Source organism: Arvicola amphibius, chromosome 8 (genome assembly GCF_903992535.2).
Source record: "Arvicola amphibius chromosome 8, mArvAmp1.2, whole genome shotgun sequence".
Lineage (NCBI taxonomy): Eukaryota > Metazoa > Chordata > Mammalia > Rodentia > Cricetidae > Arvicola > Arvicola amphibius.
Genome location: NC_052054.1, coordinates 19,886,555 through 19,909,414, shown reverse-complemented (window position 1 = coordinate 19,909,414; position 22,860 = coordinate 19,886,555). Strand labels below are relative to the sequence as shown.

Sequence of the window (22,860 nt, the reverse complement as noted above, 5' to 3'; positions counted from 1 at the left end):
TGTGTGTGTGTGTGTGTGTGTGTGTGTGTATGTATGTCATGTGTATCCATTTTGCCATTGTTCTCTTGGCTTTCCTCCTGATTCAGGCTTCCAGATATTGAAATGCTGAGATTACAGTTGTGAGCCACGAGGCCTAGCTACAATCTTAACTTTTATTTTGCTTCAAATCTGTTAAGGAAGAAATGGAAGGAAAATATAACAATTAATATGAAAAAGAACCTTACACATGAAGGTTCTTAGGCAAACAAGGAGACAAATGGAATGCTGGCCAGTAAAGCGTAGGAGACTTGAAAGTTTATAACAGACCTGGGGCAAATCTGAAAACAAGAACCCAGGTTCAGTTGATGGACACAAATATTGAGAAGAGAGACTGGGTAGGCTACCGGTGGTGAGGGCTGGTGTTTCTCCCAGCCCTTGTCTGTGCTAAGACTTTGACTTTCCACACAGGAGGACCACTGGAGAGTTTTGAGGGAGAGGATGACATCATGATGCCTCTTTGCAGATAGGGCATCTGATGGCAAAGCGGACGGGACTGGAAACAGTCATGAGGAAGCAGCAACTTTGGTCTCAGTGAAGAATTTCAAAGTTTTCAGGCTAGAGCAGCTGTGGAGAAAAGGAAGGGTACTAATTGGATGTAAGAAACTATTTGGGAGTAAAATTAAGGGAGCTCAGATGTATTGATAATAGACATATATATGTCTATGTATGTTTATATATGTTAAATATATCAGTATATTAACATACACACACACATATACATTTGTATTTCTAAAAAGCAATGTTCATATACACAAATTTTGTTTATCAAAATCCTTGTTATAAGCTCACAGGAGAGAAACATTTTGGAATAATAGTTCATATAAATTTTACATCTAGACTCTTAGGAATATTGTCCTGTGAACAAATATAGGCTTAGTGCACTAACCCTTCATCTTAGAGGGAGAAGAAACCCAGAGGCACAAAACCGTATGCACGAGGTCAATGAGCCCCCTATTCCAAGACTCCCTGGATACCCTTGAAAGTTTTCAGAAAAGGTGCTGCTGCTGGTTGATTGCTTTTTGCTTCAGTCTAAAGAAAATTATGAAAGTAAAGCACATGGTTTTCTCCAAATATAGTTTTTAAAATGGTTAGATAAGTAGAACTAGGTCGCATAGCTAAAATTATACTTAAATGGCACAACCTCGTGAAATGTTAGCCCTGTTAGAGCTGACTCTAAATGAGTATCGATGTGAAATCACCTGGTCTAAGGACCCTTTTCAAAGAAAGCAAATTAGAAGGGAATATGGTAGTTTTGTTAGACCGGCATATGGCGCTTCTTTTTCTTTTCTTTTTTCGAGACAGTTTTTCTGTGTAACAGTTCTGGCTGTCCTGGAACTCACTTTCTAGACCAGGCTGGCCTCCAACTCAGAGATGTGCCTGCCTCTGCTTTCCAAATGCTGGGATTAAAGGTGTGTGCCACCATCATCTGACTGGGATATGATATTTTTGAGGGTATGAACTGCATTAACCACACTTACTCTGTTTTCTTTTTTCTTAATTCTTTAGCTAAAAGCTAGATTGAAAGTTCTTAGATATCTAAAAGTTATCTAACACTCACCCGCTTCAGACTCTCATTCTCTAGTTCTGGAGCAGGACCTAGTATGTTAGGACAAAATAAATATCCATGCTCATGCAGGCAACCTTAATTAAATGCAGTAAGTCACACACACAACCCTACATCAAAGGAGGCAGCTGAGAGAAGAGAAGAGATGAAAGGAAATAAAAAGGAAATTAAGGACACTTTGATCAAAGAGACACGAGATTGTAAAAAAAAAAATGGTTTTATATCTTCCATTGGTACTTATTTTGATGCTGTGTTTATTCTGGCGCGTTAAGCTTTTGTTTCTCCGATGTCTTCCCAGATATCTTTTTCTTCTGTGCAGCAACTGTTTCTGGCTTAGGAACAATGTGTTGCTGGTCAGTGAGAATCATCTCCAAGTGGCAGGAGAAAGCTCATGCACGGGTTAATCCATCATGTCCTCCTTACTTTCAGCAGCACATCCTGGGTACTTTCTTTACCTGGATATGTCCAATGAGTAGAGAACCTACATCTAAACTCCAGCTCAGGACTACTCTCAGCATATTTAATCATGTGCAGCTGGAAGTCAGAGCAGTTTGGGGGCCACTGATCCTGTGTGCAACCCTGCTCTTTGGCCTGGGTATACACACCCACCAACTCTATATAACACAGATAGAGCAGGACACATGTTCCTTTAAAAGGACATCCTTCACATATTTATCTTTTTAGATATGCATACCTTTAATGGCCTAGTTTCTCAGATGTTTTTAAGGTGAGTATGAATATTTGCTTTGAATGACATTTTTTAGGGCTTGCTGAGTAAAGACATCTCTGAGCCACTTTTATAGGTGGCTGTCAAAAGGCTGACTGTTTACTAACTGGTGCTGAAAAGACTAAAACTTGACTCTATCATTCATTTTGAGTAGAAATGACCCAAAGTGGATCAAAGTCCTACATGTAAGATCTGTTGGAATGAAACTTCTAGAAAAAGGCACAGGTAAAGAAACACTTGAACATGCTGGTTGGTACAGGCTAAGAATTTTGGAATCATTTCTCCAAAGCACTGACAATGAAAGCAGAAATGGACAAAGCAGATAATATCAATTTGAGAAGCTTATGTACATCATAGGAAGCGGTCAGGAAACTGAGGAGGAAGCCCAAAGGGTGAGGGGCTAGTTTCCTGCCATCCACTTCGATGTAGACACCATACACATAAATCTTGAGTCTTTTCCTCTCACCAACCTAGGTCATAGCTTGGTTAATCCCTTGACAACTCAAACCTCAATGTTACTACTTGTCAGATAAAAATAATTAAACGGCATCAGTGCCTTAAGAACTATTTGCTCTCCAACCCATCGAGGCACACCGCCCTCATGCTCAGAGCCTGGTGCTATGACCATGATAGCTGTGTTATACTCTGTGTCTGATCAACTTAGAGAGTTAGAAAATCAATGCAGTTATCAATAGAAAAGCTACCTCATGGATCCATATATCTCCCTGCTGGGCTCAACAGCTGTGCTACCTGCCCCCAGGCTGCATGCACTGGATGGCTTACACATAGATTTCCAGCCTTCTTTTGTACTCAGGCCTCCCCTGTCACTAACAAGTCTCTTGTTTTCTCCTCCTCCACAGCAGGTGCTTCCTGCTCAGCCTCTTTTCTCTTACAAGTAAGCCTACACTAAGAGCCATGGAGTTTGGGAGCTGGAGCTGACTAGCATCCATTCTCTTCTTTCGGCTGTTGGAATGAGATCTCAGCTGACTATGAGAAAGAACTGTAGAAGCCTTGCCCAGGTTGTCCTTAGACGGCAGCCGTTCTGGAGAGACAAGAGCTGCCTTTCTTCTTGGCACTCTTTTAAGCTTCCCCCACCCTTTCCTACTGTTCTATTTTCACATGAAAAAGAACTTCTGTTTAAACCGTATTTTAAAGGCCTGCCAAGGTGCATCAGAAGGTTAGGTTGATTGTTGCCAAACCTGCTGACCTGAGTTCAATTCCTGGGACCTACAGGAAAGAAAGAAAAAACTTCTGCATGTTTTCTTCCAAACTTCACCTGAACCTCATGATGTATATGAGTGTACACATGCACACACACACACACACATACACACACACACCTGCACAGACACATGCACACACACATATACGTACACACATATACACAAATACACACAAAAAATGAAATTTAAGACTCACATTTAAAAAGAAAAAGCTCGTATGTTGTGATAATTGTTCTTTGAGATCAAATCACATTGTGCTTCCCTTGTAGAGCTCTGATGATGTAGCCCAGGCTGGCCTTAAAATGTCCTCCCCCCTCAGTCTCCCATGTGAGTCCTGGGATTATAGGAGTATAGCACCACACCCAACTGTCACAATGGAACCTAGCCACATATTAATTCCTTGGATTCTGCTACTGTGAGTGTATCATCTACTTACTGTGAAATGACTCTTCCTATTAATTAGGACTTCATCTTGACAAAGCATGGAAGAAATCTCCATGGCCATAAATCAGATGAACGCCAGTACAATGGCTTTTCTAAAGCTTGACTGTTAAACATGACCTGTAGTAGATATAAGGGTTACCTTAACATTCACACGCGTTGAGCCATGTAGCAGCTCCTGCTGCCTCTCTCTCCACAGTGAGCTATTCTGCCATTATCGGTGCAGACTGTTTTGCAAATACCATCCTCACTGTCTTCAGAACATACATCTCTCATCCTCAGTTGTACGCATGAGTTAATGACAGCTATTGTCTCAGCATTTCTATTAGCTTCGTGCGTGAGCAGAAAATTGGATTCCATTTGCCACTTACTTGGTGCCATGTCAAGCACAGAGCAAGGGCACAGCACATGGCAATGTGTTTTTGGTGTTGCCATGGTTGCAGTAGTTGTGAAAAGAAAAACCCCACTGGTAGAGAGTACCGAAAATCAGTAGAAATATTTAGGAGAGTACAGGCAGTGTCTGTTTGTGGGTGTTTTGTTTTGATGGGTATTTTTTTAATTATACAATGTCTGTTGAAATGAAAAGTGATTTTTCTCTGAGAAATGATTATTGTTGCTGAAGATAAGGTGTGTAAAAATGTACTGATATCACCCTTGGAGGTAGCTATTGTCTACATAGATGGCAAAGATTCTCATTAATGAAAATGAATATTTATAAGTGACTTAAATTTTCATAGCATGTTTTTTTTTCTGGGCCTGAGAAGACACTGATGACTTCTCAGAGGAAGTGCATTTGGAAGCTATTGGGCTTTTTATGTTTTCTCCTGGGGTATGTACATTTCAATTCTGCACATAAATTTCATGCTTCAATTCTTAGGATTTATAAACATGATTCTTTCCCATGATGATATAGGTCTTGACAGTGATTTAATAATTCATGGACCAATTTAAAGTGAAGCAATAATGTTTATTTTTTCTAAAATTTTAATAGTTTAAGGACTCCTCAAAGGCACAGACCTTACTGAATATGACATTTAAAAGCAGAAAAATTAACTAGCTTTAGTTATTGTCTCCACTTTGCCAATCACCATGACCCCCATGCTAGTATTCATCTATTTATTCAATTCTCTAAGATACTTTACCAACCATTTTGCACTCAGAGATTTTTGAAGAACCTGAGGCAATCATATAAGAAGCATCACATGAGACTAGCTATGTAAACAGAAAACTAAATCTCATAGCATGACCCTGTGCACAGTGTCTTATGAACACTGGGCAAAAAGCAATGTTTGTTCCTTGGAGGGAAAAAAAGGTTTCTTCAAATGGATGTTTAAGCTATGTACCATGAATGATGAGTAGAAATTCACTTTGTAGGTAACTGATATGACAAAAATATATTGAGGAAAGCATTTTGGTAATGTTATCATTAAATAGTGTTATAAATGTTATGAATTCCCCTAAGATAATTAGGGTAAAATAATTATCACCTCTATTTCTTAATCCACATTAAGCGTGACTTGACCTACTTAGAAAGAAATATGATATTCCATTTTAGCCTCCTAATGCATCTGGATATTATAAACTATGAAATATCTGGTTCACAGATGAGAAACGGCCTCTAGTTCTTGGATTAGAGTTATCACCACTTGCCTGAGTTTGCTGGGTAATCTGTAGCCTGCTTGAAGGCTAACTTCTGTAATGCCTCCAGTTCTCTGAATGGCTGGCCGTGGACATTTGCCATGCTGCCCTGTATTCATTGCTCTGTATGCTGTCCAAACAACTCTTTTTAAGTCTCCTTTTGCAAGTGGGGGCCAGGTATGTGTGGATCACTATTCATCACGCATTATGGGAGAGAATCCATCTTCCAGCCTTGAGATGCTCTCACCCACGATTTTCATAACTTTGACACCTCTAAATAGGAGCATAATCTCACTAGCATGCCATCTATGACTGACTTGGACACTAGAGTCAATTTCCTCAAGATGGCAAATCTGATGCTTCTCAAATTTAAGATGTCTGAAGCAGGAGAAAGTAAAGGGGGGGAAATGCCAATCTTTAGGTATCCCATTCAAAGCATCAGTTATTGCTAATCTCCAGGTGACTAGGGCTTAGATGGGTCTGACTGACATCCTCATATGTAATGAGTCCAGCATCTTGCTGATAGAAAACTGATCACAGTGGAATGGCAAGCCTGTGCTTGGGTTTTTGTTATGATAAACTGCCCCTATTACTGCACAAGAATGCCTGGTCTTCTGCTAGGACAAAGACAATTTCCTTTAATTATATATGGCATACTGTTCATGACAGTTGCTGTGTATCTCGATTTGGACAATTTTATGGCCTCTTTTGGAGACGCCTCTATTTGTCTTTAACTTTTGACAATTCTAAAAGAGCTAGGGTTTTTAAGATGCAAACTTTGAAATTTCCCTGGTGACAGCCAATGAAACCCATTAGAACGGGCTGGCTGATATTTCTGCCATGAGCTGTCTCAAAGCTGGCGTTCATCAGACAGATCTCGGCAGTGCACACTCAGATGGAAGGAATCTATTGATGAATAAGAGCTTGCACCTGGATCTCTCTTGATGCGGCGGTGCTGACATGCCGTCTGTCTTTTGCTGCAGTATGCATTTTGCTTTTAAATGAAAACATGACATGAATGTGTTTTGTGAACTTCTGAATTTTCACGGATATGTGAACCCATGCCATCTTTGCTTGCCCATGGGAAATGTAAGAAAAGCGAATGTGACTTGCCTGCGTGTCGTTTCTCAAATGATCCAAACCAACAGATTTTCTGGCTATCTTTAATTTATTGAATTAGAGATGCCAGCTGATTAGAAAAGTCTTAGTAACAGACTCCTATTACTGGTAAGAGAAAAGTAAAGATGGAGTCAGAATTGCATAACTTCAAATCAGTAAGGAAAACTATATATGAATAAGTGGAGCATACAAAATATGACACACACAAAGATCTTTAGAAATGGTATTAAAGTTGTTCTTTGGCAGTTTAATACATATATATAATGCAACCAGTGACCCTAACCCTCTCTCCTCTCCTTCCTGGCCCTGTTCATCCTCCTATAAATTCCCTTCTCACATTCTCTTTTGTTTGTTTGCTTGTTTTGTGATCCACTGACCTTAACCAGAGCTATGTGTGTGGTTATGGGTTTGGAATTGTTCAACTGGAGCCTGGTTGGGCTAATAGTGGGTTTCAGTTTAGAGCATGATTTTCCCGCTACCAGTAATCAAGATGTCAGCAGAGAAGCTAGGACCCCATGAGTCTCATTTCCCATGATGAACTGCTGGAAAGGTCAGTCTTGTTCAGGCTCAGTGCAGGTAGCCACTGATGGTTAGTGGTCACATGTGCAGTAGCTCCAGCAGGGCTCACAAGGGCATTTCACAGAGCTTCTCTCTATCTTCTGAATCTTCCACATTCACTGCACCTTAGTGGGGTGGCATAAAGTCTTGTCTAGGGTTGATACTCCAAGTGTCACTTATACTCAGCACCTTGAGCAGTCTTGAGTTTTTTTTTTCATCCATAGCTGTCAATGCTGAGAAATATTTAGATATTTAGATGATGGTTTGACACTATGTCAGTTTAGCTGAGCAGTAGTTAACAAGGTCCCCTCTAGAGACTTTGCCTTCCCCAGCCATTGCTTTCGACTGTATTATAGTATCAGACATAGACTATTTATGGTGCAGCTTGTCTCAGATCCAATCAGGAAGCAGTTGGTTACCCCCTAATAGTGGTACCACTTTTGATAACCTTGCAACGCAGTTTGCTCTGAAGATTTGGGTTCAGAAACTTACCAAAATGGACATTTTCTTCTAGACTTTCCACAGCTGTGCTTTTAAAATTTACTAATCAGTTAAGTATTCAGTAATGTTAAGATTCCTTTTTATTTCCCAGAGGGCTGTAAATGATGAAGACAGTGTTATTGAAGTGTAAATTCATGAGTAAGCACTGTGATAGATGTTTCCTCATACCACTGAATCATAAATCAGAATCTTCTAGCTAAGAAATATAAAAACTTAATCATATTTTTATCATTGTAAGGATTTTATCATTCAATCAGGCTCTCTTTTGGGCCACCAGCAAGCTCCCAAATCGTGACACAAAGACTTATTATTAGTTATGAATGCTCGGCCTTGTCTTATGCTTGTCCCACTAACTCTTTTTTTTAATTTTTTAAAAAAATATTTATTTATTATGTATACAATATTCTGTCTATGTGCATGTCTGCAGGCCAGAAGAGGGCACCAGACCTCTTTACAGATGGTTGTGAGCCACTATGTGGTTGCTGGGATTTGAACTGAGGACCTTTGGAAGAGCAGGCAATGCTCTTAATCGCTGAGCCATCTCTCCAGCCCCCCACTAACTCTTATAACTTAATTTAACCTGTTTCCCTTCATCTATGTTTTGCCACAGTGATTTTTACCTTTCTTTTATTCTGTATGTCCCTACTCCATATCTGTCTGTCTGATGACTGCTTGTCTGTCTGTCTGGCCCCAGATGTCTCCCTCTCTTTCTCCCTCACTTTTTCTTCCCTCCCTCTCTTGAGCCTAGATTCCTCCTCCTACTTATTCTCTCTGCCCACCAGCCCCATCTATCCCTCTGCTGCCTATTTGCTGTTTAGGTATTTATTAGACCAAACAGGTGCCTTAGGCAGCACATCTTTATGTAATTAAACAAATACAACAAAAACAGATGTAATATACCTTTGGCTAGTTAAAGTAATATTCCACAACAGAATACCTTAGTCTTTTCTGAAAAAATACATAATTTAAGTTAATTCATATTTGTAAATGATAGACGGGGCAGCTGTATGCATGCAATCCCTTAGAAATTCTCAAAGAAATTTTTTTTTAGATTTTAGTGCCCAGCTTTCACAATTTTAAGATTAATGTAAATTATAAATTAAGCATGAACTGGCTACATCTCTACTACCTTGAAAATAGGATTGCATTTTAATCTTGTGGCCAATTTGTTTCTCCTAATAAATGATTTCATTTCTTTATGAGAAGTTTATATCAGATTCACAATGTAGCCCATACGGTGCTTCTAGATAACCTTCATGTTATCTCCCTGTGAATCTTACATAATAATTACGGGATTTCTTTTAAAATGCAGTCTTGCTCATTTTTGTGTGTCTGTGATTGAATTCTTAATTTTTTCTGTGGATTCATGGATTTCCTATTATGAAAAAATGATTTTGTGTGATGTGAGAATTTTGGTAAGGATTTTTTAGTCGGACTATTCTTTGTACATCACATGATTATTTATGAAAAAGTATCTTTCTAACATACTTTGTAGTGCTCATGTTTTTATAATATGTTTTTATGAACCAAATTTTATGACAGTCATTTTTTGGTAGCATTAAGAAATCAAACATCTGATATTACTGTTTAGTTTTAGAGACTACTGAAGTATTGAAAAAGAAATGTTTCTGGTGCTGGATGTAGCTAAAGGTAGAGCACTTGACTGGGATGCAAGTGTCTTAGGTTTGATCCTTGGTACTATCTCAAATAGTTTCTGCAGATGTTGAATAAGAATAAAAGAATTATTCTGAAAGTATACCAGCCATGAGTAGATATCTTTACTCAATTTTATTTTAGTATATCTGTCAACCACAGATGATGCCAAATTTCAGTTACTACAAAAATTATATTGAGTCACAATGTTTATAATATGAGCTAGGCTTCTTATTGTTTACCAAGCCTAGAAGATTTCCTTTTTACTTTTAATATATGTAAGAAGGCAACAAGTCAAGGTCTAGTACTTAAAATTTCTGTTGTGAGTAGGAATGCTTCTTGAGGTAAACATAACCCTGAGATTCTGCTTCATCTCTTAAAAATTTTTAAGTTACTCAGTTGTGAGTATCAGAGGGCATAAAATTGGAAGGAAGAATAGCAATAATTTATAATTGTTAATTAAGTAGCAGAAGATGATGGACAGTTTTTGATAGTTAAAGGAATTTAATATGTATGGGCACATTAAATTTCATGATACAGCACAAGGCCTAAAGATGTTTTTACTAATTTGGTTTCTGATTGTGATTGCATTAAGGCAAGGGTCTAAATGTTGGTTGTTGAATTAAGGAACTGGGCTTAGTGTGTGAGTGAACTGTCTCTTGTTATATAACACATCAATCTAGTAGCTTAAAGCAGCACATAGCTATCATCTCACAGTTTCTGTGGGTTGGAAACCTGGACATGGTTTTAAGTGGTCCTCTGTTTTGGAGTATCTTTCAGAAGGCTAGGAATAATGTCTAATGTAATGTTAGAAAGTTGCCCTTCTCAACTTTTGTCTGTGGTAGTTTTCAGGACATGATTCCCATAAACTGTTGGGATGAAGGTCTCCATTTTGTATAGGTGGTTTTGAAAAGTCTATCCTCTGTTCTTTGTCATATGGACCACAATAACATAACAAGTTAGCTAACTCGGGTCAGGAAGAATGTTGCCTATCAAGTCATACTGCCATCTTATGTAACATAATCCTAGAAGTGACAGTCCATCATCTTTCTTATAACCTGTGGATTAGAAGCAAGTCACAGACTCTGCTCATAAGAGCAGAGGTTGCACAAGGACATAAATATCAAGGGTCAGAATTAGTAGACATCTTTTTAGAAGCATCTTACTGGAGTAGGTAATGGCTCTATGCATTGATTTGCCTAGAGCAGAAAGTAGCCTTCTCATCTGCAAAATAAACCTCTTGAGAATCTAGGTCCTGTGGTGGTCTACATTTATATGTGAAGTTCTAATCTTTGTTTCTGTGTAGTCTGTTTTTCAACAGGGATTCTGGGGCAATAGCTATTTCTGGAATTACATATAATGTGTCAGCATCTTCAAGTCTGGGCAGTTTTGATTTGACCATATTCGGGAACTACAGTTTATCTTAGTTGAAAGCTGATCTCATCTGCTAAATTTGTAGGGCTTTGCCCAAGATAATAAAGAGATTATTTTATGAATAATCTCACACTGTTAGTTATGTGTTTGGACAAAGAGTTGTTTTTCCTATCTGAATGACTTTATTTATCCAAGGTATCTAATGTTTCATTTAGTGGAAATAGTTTAAAGAACCACTCCTTTTAGAAGTTTGAAGAAAGAACTCTTGAGTGGTGGAGTCTCTTGTGAGTAAAATCATTAAATGGAATTGGGAGACTTTTTCTTCATGATTTTTAGACATTTACTTTCTTAACTTACAGATGTGAACTACCAGATATGACATTTTTGTTGGTTACTAGCTTAATAATTTCTCAGCTTTAGAACCTAGGGCTGGCTTAGATCATGTTTTCTCCCACATACATGGCTCCATCTCGTTTTGATAAATCAACTTCCTTATAATTCAGCAGAGAAAAAAAAACCCTCAAACCCAAGACTCCCCACTCAAAACACACACATGCAATAAGACTGTAAATTTAAATAAAAATAGCAAAAGCAATGAACATAGCAGATATGTAGAATGTTATTTTATAAATTATGTAACAGTATAGCAGTTTTGTTGACTCTTTTATAATTTTTATTTTATGTGCATTATGTTTTGCCCATATATACTCTGTGTGGGGGGGGGTGTCAGATTTCTTAGAACTAGAGGTACAGACAGTTGTGAGCTGCCACATGGATGCTGAGAATTGAACCTGGGTCCTCTGGAAGAGCAGCCTATGCTCTTAACAACTAAGCCATCTCTCTAGCCTTGTTTGTTGACTCTTAAGAACCCTTATGTCTAATTACAAAAATGGTGTGCTCTAAAACCAAATACTTGCTTTATTTGAACACTAACCTTAGATCTTCTACAAAGACACACAAATCATGTATTCTAGGAATATGAAATACAGACAACAACAAGCTCTTAGAAGACGTTTCCTACTTAGAACAGTGTTGGGTCTGCCTCACATGTAGTATGTGAGAATAGCAGCTTGAGCCTTTGAGCTGCCCTTGGGGTTTGATAAATCTTATGAACCTAAGGCCAAGAAGGTCCGGACTCAGTGAGTGAACCTATTGGTCACAGGATCTCCAATATTTGGCAAATTAACATCTTCAAAATGATCTCGATGAAATTTCTAGAAACACGAGTAATGGAAAGATCAAAGATAGACAGACAATCATCTTTGTCTAGCAGTTCTATCTCTTGCATCCCACATTCTTTGGGGAAAAACAAAAGGCAAAGACATTTCTTCATGACTCGTATACTGTAAGCTCTACGATGGCTGCAGGTGTCAGGACTACGGTGGTTATATATCATAAACAGATACAGGAATTTTCCTCATTATTTTTTAAACAATATAACAAATGACTACTTACATAGCATTTATATTGCATTTTGGTATTATAAGTAATCTAGACGTGATTTAAAGCACATGGGGGGCTCTGCAGGTTACAGACAAATATTATCCATCCTCAGGAAGGCACTAGAGTCTCCACATATTTATTACCACTGGCAGGTACTAGGACCAAATAGTTCTATGCAAATGTCGTCTCAGATAAGTGACTTGAACATTCTCTATGCTTTGGTATCAGTTTGGGAAAGAAGCCAATTCCTCATGGATACTGAGAACCAACTATATGTGAATTAGAAGAACGAAAAGACAGAAAGAGCACAAAAGCTAACTAATTTCCTGCTGACTACATACTACAAGAGGTGGCTACCCCTGAGGGATAAATTTCCCCTGAGCAGATGCCATGACATGTTCTGTGAGCTCTTTGAAAGTGTGGAGTTTAGGGACTGATGAATTTCCAAAGCATAAAACTGGTTGACAACATCTATTGAAGCGGGAATTTGTGTGAGACTGTGGTTGACTGATTGACACTCCTGTGTTGATGTGAGCATATCCCAGATCATCAGAAGTAAAGGCTGACAATAGTTGGTGGACAAAATCATGTCCATTGAGGTGGGTTGGTGCTTAAGGACTGAACTGAGGTAAAACAGTTTTTTCTGGTCCCTTGGTGGTTTCCCTTCTAGGGCTATAGAACAGAGACTCTCTCTCTCTCTCTCTAGAGTCATTAAAATAATTCTACTATCACAGTTTGGGAAAATACTGGTCTAGACTAAACATGGATTCCTGTGAAGAAGTTGTCTCCTGAGCAATTCCTTAGAAACACATGCCCACAGAGATGAATGGAGAGAGATTTCATTCTTTGGCATGTCTGTTGGAGGCTATTAACGCAAAGATCCAATTGACAGACTTGGAGAACACATGGGAGTTTAAGTAATACAAAAAGGTGTGGTAAACAAGAAGGTTAACAAGAAAATGCGAGGTCTTCTACAGCATTCAAATTATAATACATACTCACATACACATGCACATGCAAATATCATACTTTGCTAGCTAAAATTTGTCTATGAGTCTTTTGAGCTTATGTACAAGGGTTGCAGAACAAAAATAATTCTTTGTTTCTTTCTTATTAGTATATTCCTTTTGGTTATCCCCATGTTATTTTTATTTCCTTTCTCTTAAAAAAATCAAATTAAACTTCACCAAGGTGGCGATAATCACTTCTGATGCTGGAGCTGAAGGAAAAGATACTTTGCAAGTTGAAGGAAGTCACATCAGACTGTAATGAGATTAAGTTTGGAGATAGGGTTATCCAGGGACGACAACAGAATATGTCTGAGTAACATGGAGGCATACCAGCACATACCATGAATAATATGACTGGTTGTGCCTCCAGTAACACTGCCAAGCACCAGCGAAATTGCTCAACAGAAATCTGAGACTCAGATTAAAGTCACTTTGTCTCCTTGCAGGCTGTGAGCCCATTCCTGTCCGTTACCTCGAGTGGAGTGATATCGAATCTATCATAGCCATCGCCTTTTCTTGCCTGGGCATTCTCGTGACTCTGTTTGTCACCCTCATCTTTGTGCTGTACCGGGACACACCTGTGGTCAAGTCCTCCAGCAGAGAGCTCTGCTATATCATTCTGGCTGGCATCTTCCTCGGCTATGTGTGCCCTTTCACCCTTATTGCCAAACCTACCACCACATCCTGCTACCTCCAGCGCCTCCTGGTCGGCCTCTCTTCAGCCATGTGCTACTCTGCTTTAGTGACCAAAACCAATCGCATTGCACGCATCTTGGCCGGCAGCAAGAAGAAAATCTGTACCCGGAAGCCTCGGTTCATGAGTGCTTGGGCCCAGGTGATCATTGCTTCCATCCTGATTAGTGTCCAGCTGACCCTAGTGGTGACCTTGATCATCATGGAGCCTCCCATGCCCATTTTGTCCTACCCGAGTATCAAGGAAGTCTACCTTATCTGCAATACCAGCAACCTGGGTGTAGTGGCCCCGGTGGGCTACAATGGACTCCTAATCATGAGCTGTACCTACTATGCCTTCAAGACCCGCAACGTGCCCGCCAACTTCAACGAGGCTAAATACATTGCCTTCACCATGTACACTACCTGCATCATCTGGCTGGCTTTCGTGCCCATTTACTTTGGGAGCAACTACAAGATCATCACAACTTGCTTCGCAGTGAGCCTCAGTGTGACGGTGGCCCTGGGGTGCATGTTCACTCCCAAGATGTACATCATTATTGCCAAGCCTGAGAGGAATGTCCGCAGTGCCTTCACCACCTCTGATGTAGTACGCATGCACGTTGGTGATGGCAAGCTGCCGTGCCGCTCCAACACCTTCCTCAACATTTTCCGGAGAAAGAAGCCAGGGGCAGGAAATGCCAAGTGAGTTGTCCGATGTGGGGTTCTCGGTCTCTCTCTGTGTGTCTCTCTGTCGTCCTCTCTCACCTCCTCTCCTGCCTCATTCCCTCTCCTCTTAACCTCTCTCTGTCTAAACTGCTTATTGGTTTCCTTCACTTTCTCAAAGATTTTCAAATCTCACTGTTGGAGTAGGGCTATAAACTTAAAAGTGCTCTTTGTTTTTCTTTGCTTTGAAACAGCAAGAACCATGGAGCAGTGCTGACTGAAATGTGTCGTTTTTTTTATCATTTTTTTCCTAGAGGCTCAAACTACAGTTCTGTCAAGAACGTCTTCCCTGTTATGTAGGTTCCCAGCATATGGGGAATCAATACAGTCTGGTCCCAGGTCTAAGAGGAGAACACTAGTTTTAAGAGACAGTTTAGACTGAGGTCGAAGAAAGCATCTGATTTATTTTTATTCTGAAACCACACTTCTAGCAATCTGGGGTGGAGGATCAGATGCTGAGCACCCTTGGGAGAGAGCCACTTCACAATCAGATTGCAGTGGAGCATCCAGCATGTGCTGTTATGATGTCCCTGAAGCATCTGCCTTATCCTAGATCTCTTATTTATTAAACTTTAACACATATTGTAATGAACATGTTTCACAATGTTGCACATGAACTGGGGTGTCTCTTCTTCATGGTCATGATCATAATAGTTTTCTAGTCACAAAGCAAAAAATAAATAAGGAGCCCTAAACTTGAACATCAAAGTCCAAATGATTTACATTCTGGTAATTCTGGATGATAAAGTTTCCGTGATAAAGATTTTCCTGTTTTTCATGATTATATTAAAATTTGTAAGTACCATCTTGCTAAGGCTTATGAAAACACATTTTATACAGTATTTATAATTTTAAAAAATGACATGGGCATGACAGTGGTGATTTGTGCCTTGAATTGCAGCATTCAGGAGGCAGAGGTTTCTGGTGGATCTCTGTCAGTTTGAGCTTAGCCTGGTCTACAAAATGAGTTCCGGGACAGCCAGGGTGACACAGAGAAATCATGCCTCAAAAAAACCCCAAACAAACAAGCAAAGAAACAAACAAAAAACACCACCACCACCAACAACAACAAAAAGCCAACCAACCAAACAAAGCAAAACAAAAATGGCATAGATGTACCATGATGTACCATTAGTAGGGTTACATTGACTCTTTGAGATGGCTTTAAAAATGATGTCAATAGCAACAGGTGCATCACATATAGCATTTTATAGCTATTACACCCATGTAAGTCAACTAGCAGGTAAGAGGGATGGATGTCACTTCCTTCCCTGTAGCCAAGGAAATGAAATTGTCTACAAATTTATGTAACTTTTAACTGCAAATTCCTTTAGCTTGTTTTTGCCTGTCTTAAATTGGTATAAAATTTCTTAGCTTAATATATATATATATATATATATATATATATTTCTACATGCATTAAGATCTATATTTTGTAAACCACATATGGACATCTCACAGAAATCATAATCTGTGGCTGTGATGCAGAATTGGGGGGGGGGGAGAAATCTTTGAATTCCATAGTCATTAATTCAAATGAAAACATCCCTAACACTTAGCAGCATTAGAATGAAGCCAACCCTTCATGCTTATTTCTCATTTCACGTCCTTTACAAGCTGCTAGTCATAAAAAAAAGTGCCTAGCAGTGACTTTCTCCTTGTCGTGATTTTTCTTCCCATCAATAGTGACTTCCGGACACTTCGTAGCATGAGAGCGAAACTACATGTCCATTGCATGAGCTAAAACGACCATTAGCCCCAGTAGACAGCTGTGAAATAGCATCCTAGCAGTTTTATTACGAGGTGAGAGAAGGCAGAACGTCAGAAGAGAAGACATCCTTGGAGTGAGGGAGGTGGCTCGGTGGGTAAGAGCACTTGGTACACAAGAATGAGGGTCTGAGTTTTTTTTTTTTTTTTTAAAAAACAATCATAAAAAGCCAGGGATGGTTGAGCTCCTGTAATCCCAGCATTATGGGGGATGGAGGGAGGCGGAAGCAAGGGAGGATTGCTAGGGTTTTTGGGTTGCCAGCCTAGCTACAGCTTCGGTGAGAGAGTCCAACAAGGAAGGGTATAAGGTATAGAACACCAGAGTAGGACGCCAAACATCCTTCTCTGCTCTTTTGGTCCCCACATGCTCTCAACAGGTACGAGAATCTCCTTATACACACGAGTGCCCATGCCGAACACACTCATATACTCACATTCACACATATACACAGACAGCACACAAACTGGGCGAGGGGCATTTTAAACTGAAGTAGTCACAGGTAGTAAGTCATAAAAATTTCACCTTATCATCTACTATCTAGTTCCATGCTACTGCCTTGATTTTACTTCTTAAGAAAATTTAGTGATTTTTTTGGTCATGTGTCCTTTCTCAAAATTATTGCTCTGAGAATCTCTGGGATTGAGATGTCTTGTGCTCATGTCCAGGAATGTGCTTTTCTGTGAATGGATGGGAAAGCTGTCCGAGACAACTGTGAGTAAAGACTTATACTTGCTACTGGGACACCACAGGGCTCTTAGACATCACGGGAGAGATGCCTGGCACTTCCTGAGCAGCCAGGGCCACTGTATATTTGGACTGGACTCCTACACCCAAACTGCTTTCTCAATCACAAATTTAGAAATTAACTTCATTTGGGATTTTTCATTCAAAGGGAAGTTTGGTGTAATCTAAGCTGATTTGGTTGTTCTGGAAGATGTATTTTCACCAGTAAACTATTAACTATAAATTACCAAGATTTATCAGAGGGTTCTGTTGATAAATTTAGTTCCAGTTAATAATGATAACTTGCAGCTTTCTGAGCACCCTTTGTAGCTTCTTCAATATGTTCCATGCAAGTGAGCTGAACCATAGATGCTATCTGGGACTATGTTTCTGTGGAAAACAATAATTTGATTATTTCCATTTTTTTCATTTATTTTCCTCTTGCTTCTGTTGTAACTCTCCATAAGACTGTAATTTTAAAATACAGCAATAACCTCAGTGCCTGCCCATGTTTTTGCCTTTTTTATTGCCATTTTTCCTTGGTTTTTCTCCAAAATTACAAAACCATAAACAATCTAGTATATTCTGCAGCAACAAAAACTGGCAGGGTTTTACAGCTAAAGCAAGGGGCTGAAAACTCTAGCTAATATGTCACCCTATGAGTTTATTGCCGTCCTGAATGTGCAGTTCCTACATTTATGGTGTGCAGAGGGTGTTCAGCTGTCTGTTCAGACACCATAATGAACAGCTTCCACCTGGCCTACAGTTGTTTTGGGGTTCACAAGTCCAGAGACATTCTATTAGCAGCCTGTTCCTCCAAATACACAGGAGAGATCATGGCGCATAGCTGGTTTTGCCAAGTTTATTTAAATGCTTTTAATTTTAGTCATAGTAAGATGTCTGATAGAACTGACATTTAAAAAAAAAAAACGTTGGCTATGCATTTTCTGGAAGAAAACTTGGGAGGTGTTTAACCAATACATTTCATATTTGGGTTAGCTATTTTGTCACATCTATTTTACTTTTGTTTTTGATATAAGTCCTTAAGGCATAACCTAAAATGCAAAAGCCAACTAAAATGTATTTACCTTTCATATCTCTACTTTCTTTAGCTGTGTCCCACAGATTTATTTAATCTGAAAATACTTAGTTCTGAACTGATATAAAGATTTAAAAAATTTTTCTCTTTTTTGGCAGTGTACTTAAAAGGGAAGTCATTAAACACAAATTAGGTATGACTTCCTCTTAAAGCAAAAATTATTTGACATTACTTAACTAAAGGAGTAAAACTACTCGATAAGTGGTATGCTTATTTAAAAATAATTATACTAATAAGACTGTCAAACTAGCATTTTGAGTTATTTCCTAAATAAACTGAAATGTTTTGGTCTTTTTTAAATTGATTTTCTTGAGCTATCCATTTTTCTCTGCTCCCCTCTCTTTTCCTCCCCTCCCCTTCAACCCTCTCCCATGGTCCCCATGCTCCCGATTTACTCAGGAGATCTTGTCTTTTTCTACTTCCCATGTAGATTAGATCCATGGATGTCTCTCTTAGGGTCCTCACTGTTGTCTAGGTTTTCTGGGATTGTGAATTATAGGCTGATTTTCTCTGCTTTATACCTAAAAGTCACTTATGAGTGAGTACATATGATACTTGTCTTCCTAGGTCTGGGTTACCTTACTCAATATGATGTTTTCTAGATCCATATCCATCCTGCCTGCAGATTTCAAGATGTCATTTTCTTTTCTGCTGTGTAGTACTCCATTGTGTAAATGTACCACATTTTCTTTATCTATTTTTCAGTCAAGGGTCATTTAGATTGTTTCCAGGTTCTGGCTATGACAAACAACGCTGCTATGAACATAGTTGAGTACATGTCCTTGTGGTACGATTGAGCATCCTTTGGGTATATACCCAAAAGTGGTATTACTGGATCTTGAGGAAGGTTGTTTCCTAATTTTCTGAGAAATCACCATACTGATATCCAAAGGGGCTGTACCAATTTGCATTCCCACCAGCAATGGAGGAATGTTCCCTTTACCCCACATCTTCTCCAGCATAAGCTGTCATCAGTGCTTATGATTTTGGCCATTCTTGCAGGTGTAAGATGGAATCTCAGAGTTGTTTTGATTTGCTAAATAAATTGAAATTAATGAACTATCCTGTAACTGGAGGCTACACTTTTGTTTCTTGGCTGCCTGTTGGCGAAGGCCACTCATTTGTTTCCCGCCTGTCCAGACCCAAAATAATTATTACACAGAAAATATATTATTTAAATCACTGCTTGGTCAATAGCTTAAGTGTACTGCTAGCTAGCTCTTATATCTTAAATCAACCTGTTTTTATTATTTTATATTTTACCATAAGGTTTGTGGCCTACCAGCAAGGTTGCGACTTACTCCTCTGTTGGCCACACACCATCTTATTGTCTCTGCTTATTCTCTCCTCCTCTGTCTGCTTAGAATTTACGTCTTGCCTTGCCCTATTCTCTGCTACAAGTGGCCCAGAGCAGCTTATTTATTAACCAATGGTATCCACAAAATACAGAGGGAAATCCCACATCAGCTGCCCAGTCCTGAGTTATCACTCAGAAAATTATCTTAATTACAAAGTGTTTGGCCTGTTAGCCCAGGTTCTTACAACTTAAATTAGCCCATTTTTACTAATCTGTGTATTACCATATGGTTACAGCTTACCAGTAATGTTTTGGCATCTTTCTCCTTTGGCAGCTACATGGCATCTCCCTGACTCTGCCTCCTTTCTCTCTCTATGCTTGGATTTCCCACCTGGCTCTATTCTGCCTGAGTATTGGCCAAATCAGCTTCTTTATTAACCAATGGTAATAAGACATATTCACAACATACGGAGGGGCATCCCACATCACTATCCTCGGTAGGGTTCCTATTGTGATGAAATGGTGACCAAAGCCACTTAAAGAGGAAAGCATTTATTTGGCTTACCCACTGGCATTCATCATTGGAGGAAGTCAGGGCAGGAATTCAAGCAGTGCCAGAACTTGGAGGCCATGGGGGGTTGCTGCATACCTGCTTTTTTATAGAACCCAGGACCAACAGCCCAGAAATGGCCCCACCAACAATGGGATGGGCCCTCTCCCACCAATCACTAATGAAGAAAATGCCCTACAGACTTACACACAGCCTGCTTTTTCTTAAGACATTTTCTCAATTGATGTTTCCTCCTCTCTGATGACTATACATTGTGTCAAGTTAAAATAAAACCAGTGGAGCTCAGTTTGGCAGTTGCTGGAGTTGATAGGTTACAATACACTCTTCTGAGCTTCTGTACTTCTAATTGAGCATAAAAGCAAACTATGACCACAAGGAAAGTATGGAGTTGATACATGAGTAATATTAATGCCCACTTCTACATATGAGCTGATTATTAGATTGCTGTGGTGTTTTCCGAGCATTTGCATGGGTTTCTGGCTTTTGTTTTTTCTGCATTCAAAAGCTAATTGATGTACTGCATGGAATGTTACTGTGAGAATATCCCTCTACTCACCCCTGCAATGCTTAGTTTTTATTGACAGCTTAGCACAATATAAAAACTCCCTGAAAGAGAATCTCAATGAGTCGTCTTAATTGGGTTGGGATGTGACAGATTTACTTGACTGGGTCAACTGAGGTGGAATAACCCACTCTAAGTGTGGACAGTAGGCCCTGATGAGGAGTGAAAGTGTATATGCATTCGTCACTTTCTGTTCCAAGTTAGGGACATGATGTGACCAACTCTCTCAGGCTCCTGCTGCTGTGACCTCTGTGCTGTGAAGAGCTATAACCTGGAACTGAGAGGTGAAGTCAGCCCTTTCACCTCTGAACTCTATTCATGGGGTATTCTATGACAGTGACAGAAATAAAAATTCAATAGCACGCTACTAGGATCTTATTTGTCTTTGGGAATTGTTCAATAAGCCTTTGCTTTAGTCATTATCCCCCAGGTCAGCATTTGCTTTCTCTGTCCTACTTTGATGGTGAGAAGAAACCTGATAGTCAGCCAACAAACATCAGAATGAAGTGGTAGATGCATCTCTGCTCTGATAAGAACCTATACCCTGTTGTGGCTCATGAGATAAGGTCTTGATATTCTGAGACTGTTTCTGTGGGGGCTCCTGCCAGCATCAGGCTGGCAGGAAAATGATATAGAGAAGGTAAGAATGAAACTCAGTTCAACCTGACTTATCCAATGCTGGAGCAGACTTCTGGAGTCTGACCCCAGGTCATTTACTTTAGTCATATTTAAGCACAGCACAATTTGCTAAAAGTTTTCTGATGACAATTAACTCAGTTTCGTGAGTATAACAAAACTCAAGACATGTTTACATTCTTTACAAAGTATGTCTGGCTTCTTTCATAACAATAGGTTTTGTTTACTCAGAATGTTCAAGATTTAGGGTCTAAGAATGACTGTGGTAAATATAATGCCCATGGGAGGCAGAATTAATCTGGCTCTAAGATAACACAGAAGTTACTTAGACTGTTGTCAAGTATAAGTAATGTTACTCATAAGGATGGGTTTTATGGCCTAGAAGAAATGTTGAAGATTTACGGAGGAAAGCCTGGGATCAACAAACATAATATTCTGGAGGATAGGGGTGAAGCATGGCCCTACAGATACCAGGTGATCACCAGGCTATAAACTACAGTCTTTCCCAGAATTCCAGGAGAAAGATAGACAAACTTTTCCCTCCATTGAAGAGACAAACCTGTGTGTTTAGCTTTCTTGGTTTCTCTGGTGCTTATCTGTGTGTACAAGGACCTCTTATCCACTACATATGTTCCCCTAAATCATAAAATAATGGTTTTTAGCATTATTGTAATTTTAATTTTATTTTATAAAAAACATTAGTCAGTTTTATTGAAACATTTGTTATAGAATTATACTATTTGATAAGAACATTTACTCAGCAGTTTATACCATTGATTCTGTCATTTATGTAATCAATTATTGTTTTAATTGTTAACATAGAAACATTTAAGCATTTAATACTATGTTAGACAATATTCAGAGTCAACATTTAAGAGACTGACATTCTTGCAGTATAATGAAGGAGACACAAATATAAGTTAATATGGGTGTCATGTGTCATGATAAAGGCCCTGCATGAGTTTTAGGTTCCCAGACATGAAAGGCTGTTGTCCTATGCTGCAGCCTAGGGAAGGTTTGAAGAATTTTAAATAGCATCGTATCTTGGGCTTCACTTTTGTAATTTGCTCAGCAGAACATATCACTCTACAGGGACATTATTTCACATAAGAATAAGTGAAGAGTACACAGAGTCCATTTACTTCTGGGCCATAGCATGAATCTGATAAAAATGAAGCCCATGGAATGGGGTGAGGGTGGAGAAAGTGAATAAACTTAGCACTATAGGAAGATGACAGCTATAGTTAGTCTCCAATTTTTAGTGCAATGTTAGATACCTTTTCTATTAATCACAAAGTGCAATGAAGGTTTCTGTGGAATGTCAGCATCCCTTTTAAGTTTATGGGACAAGGTAACTATAGAAAGGTAAAGGTAAAAGCCTTGAGTTATACCACTGGCATGAAACTTGAATCTAATAAATTGTATTTTTTTTCTTCCTGAGTTGTATTCATCTGAACCATAAAAACAGTTAAGGGAAATGAGGTAATGAAATAAAAGTAGACTGTGGCTGTCAGAA

At 39.1% G+C, this 22,860-nt stretch overlaps 1 protein-coding gene across 1 annotated transcript in view; it reads left to right on the top strand.

Annotated features, from left to right (window-relative positions):
- The window catches only part of Grm1 (glutamate metabotropic receptor 1), a 374,992-nt gene that overhangs the window by 328,846 nt on the left and 23,286 nt on the right, over positions 1 to 22,860 (top strand). The window contains exon 7 of the mRNA XM_038340100.1: positions 13,737 to 14,667. Coding sequence (XP_038196028.1) covers positions 13,737 to 14,667 — 931 coding nt within the window. The remainder of the gene's footprint in view (positions 1 to 13,736; positions 14,668 to 22,860) is intronic.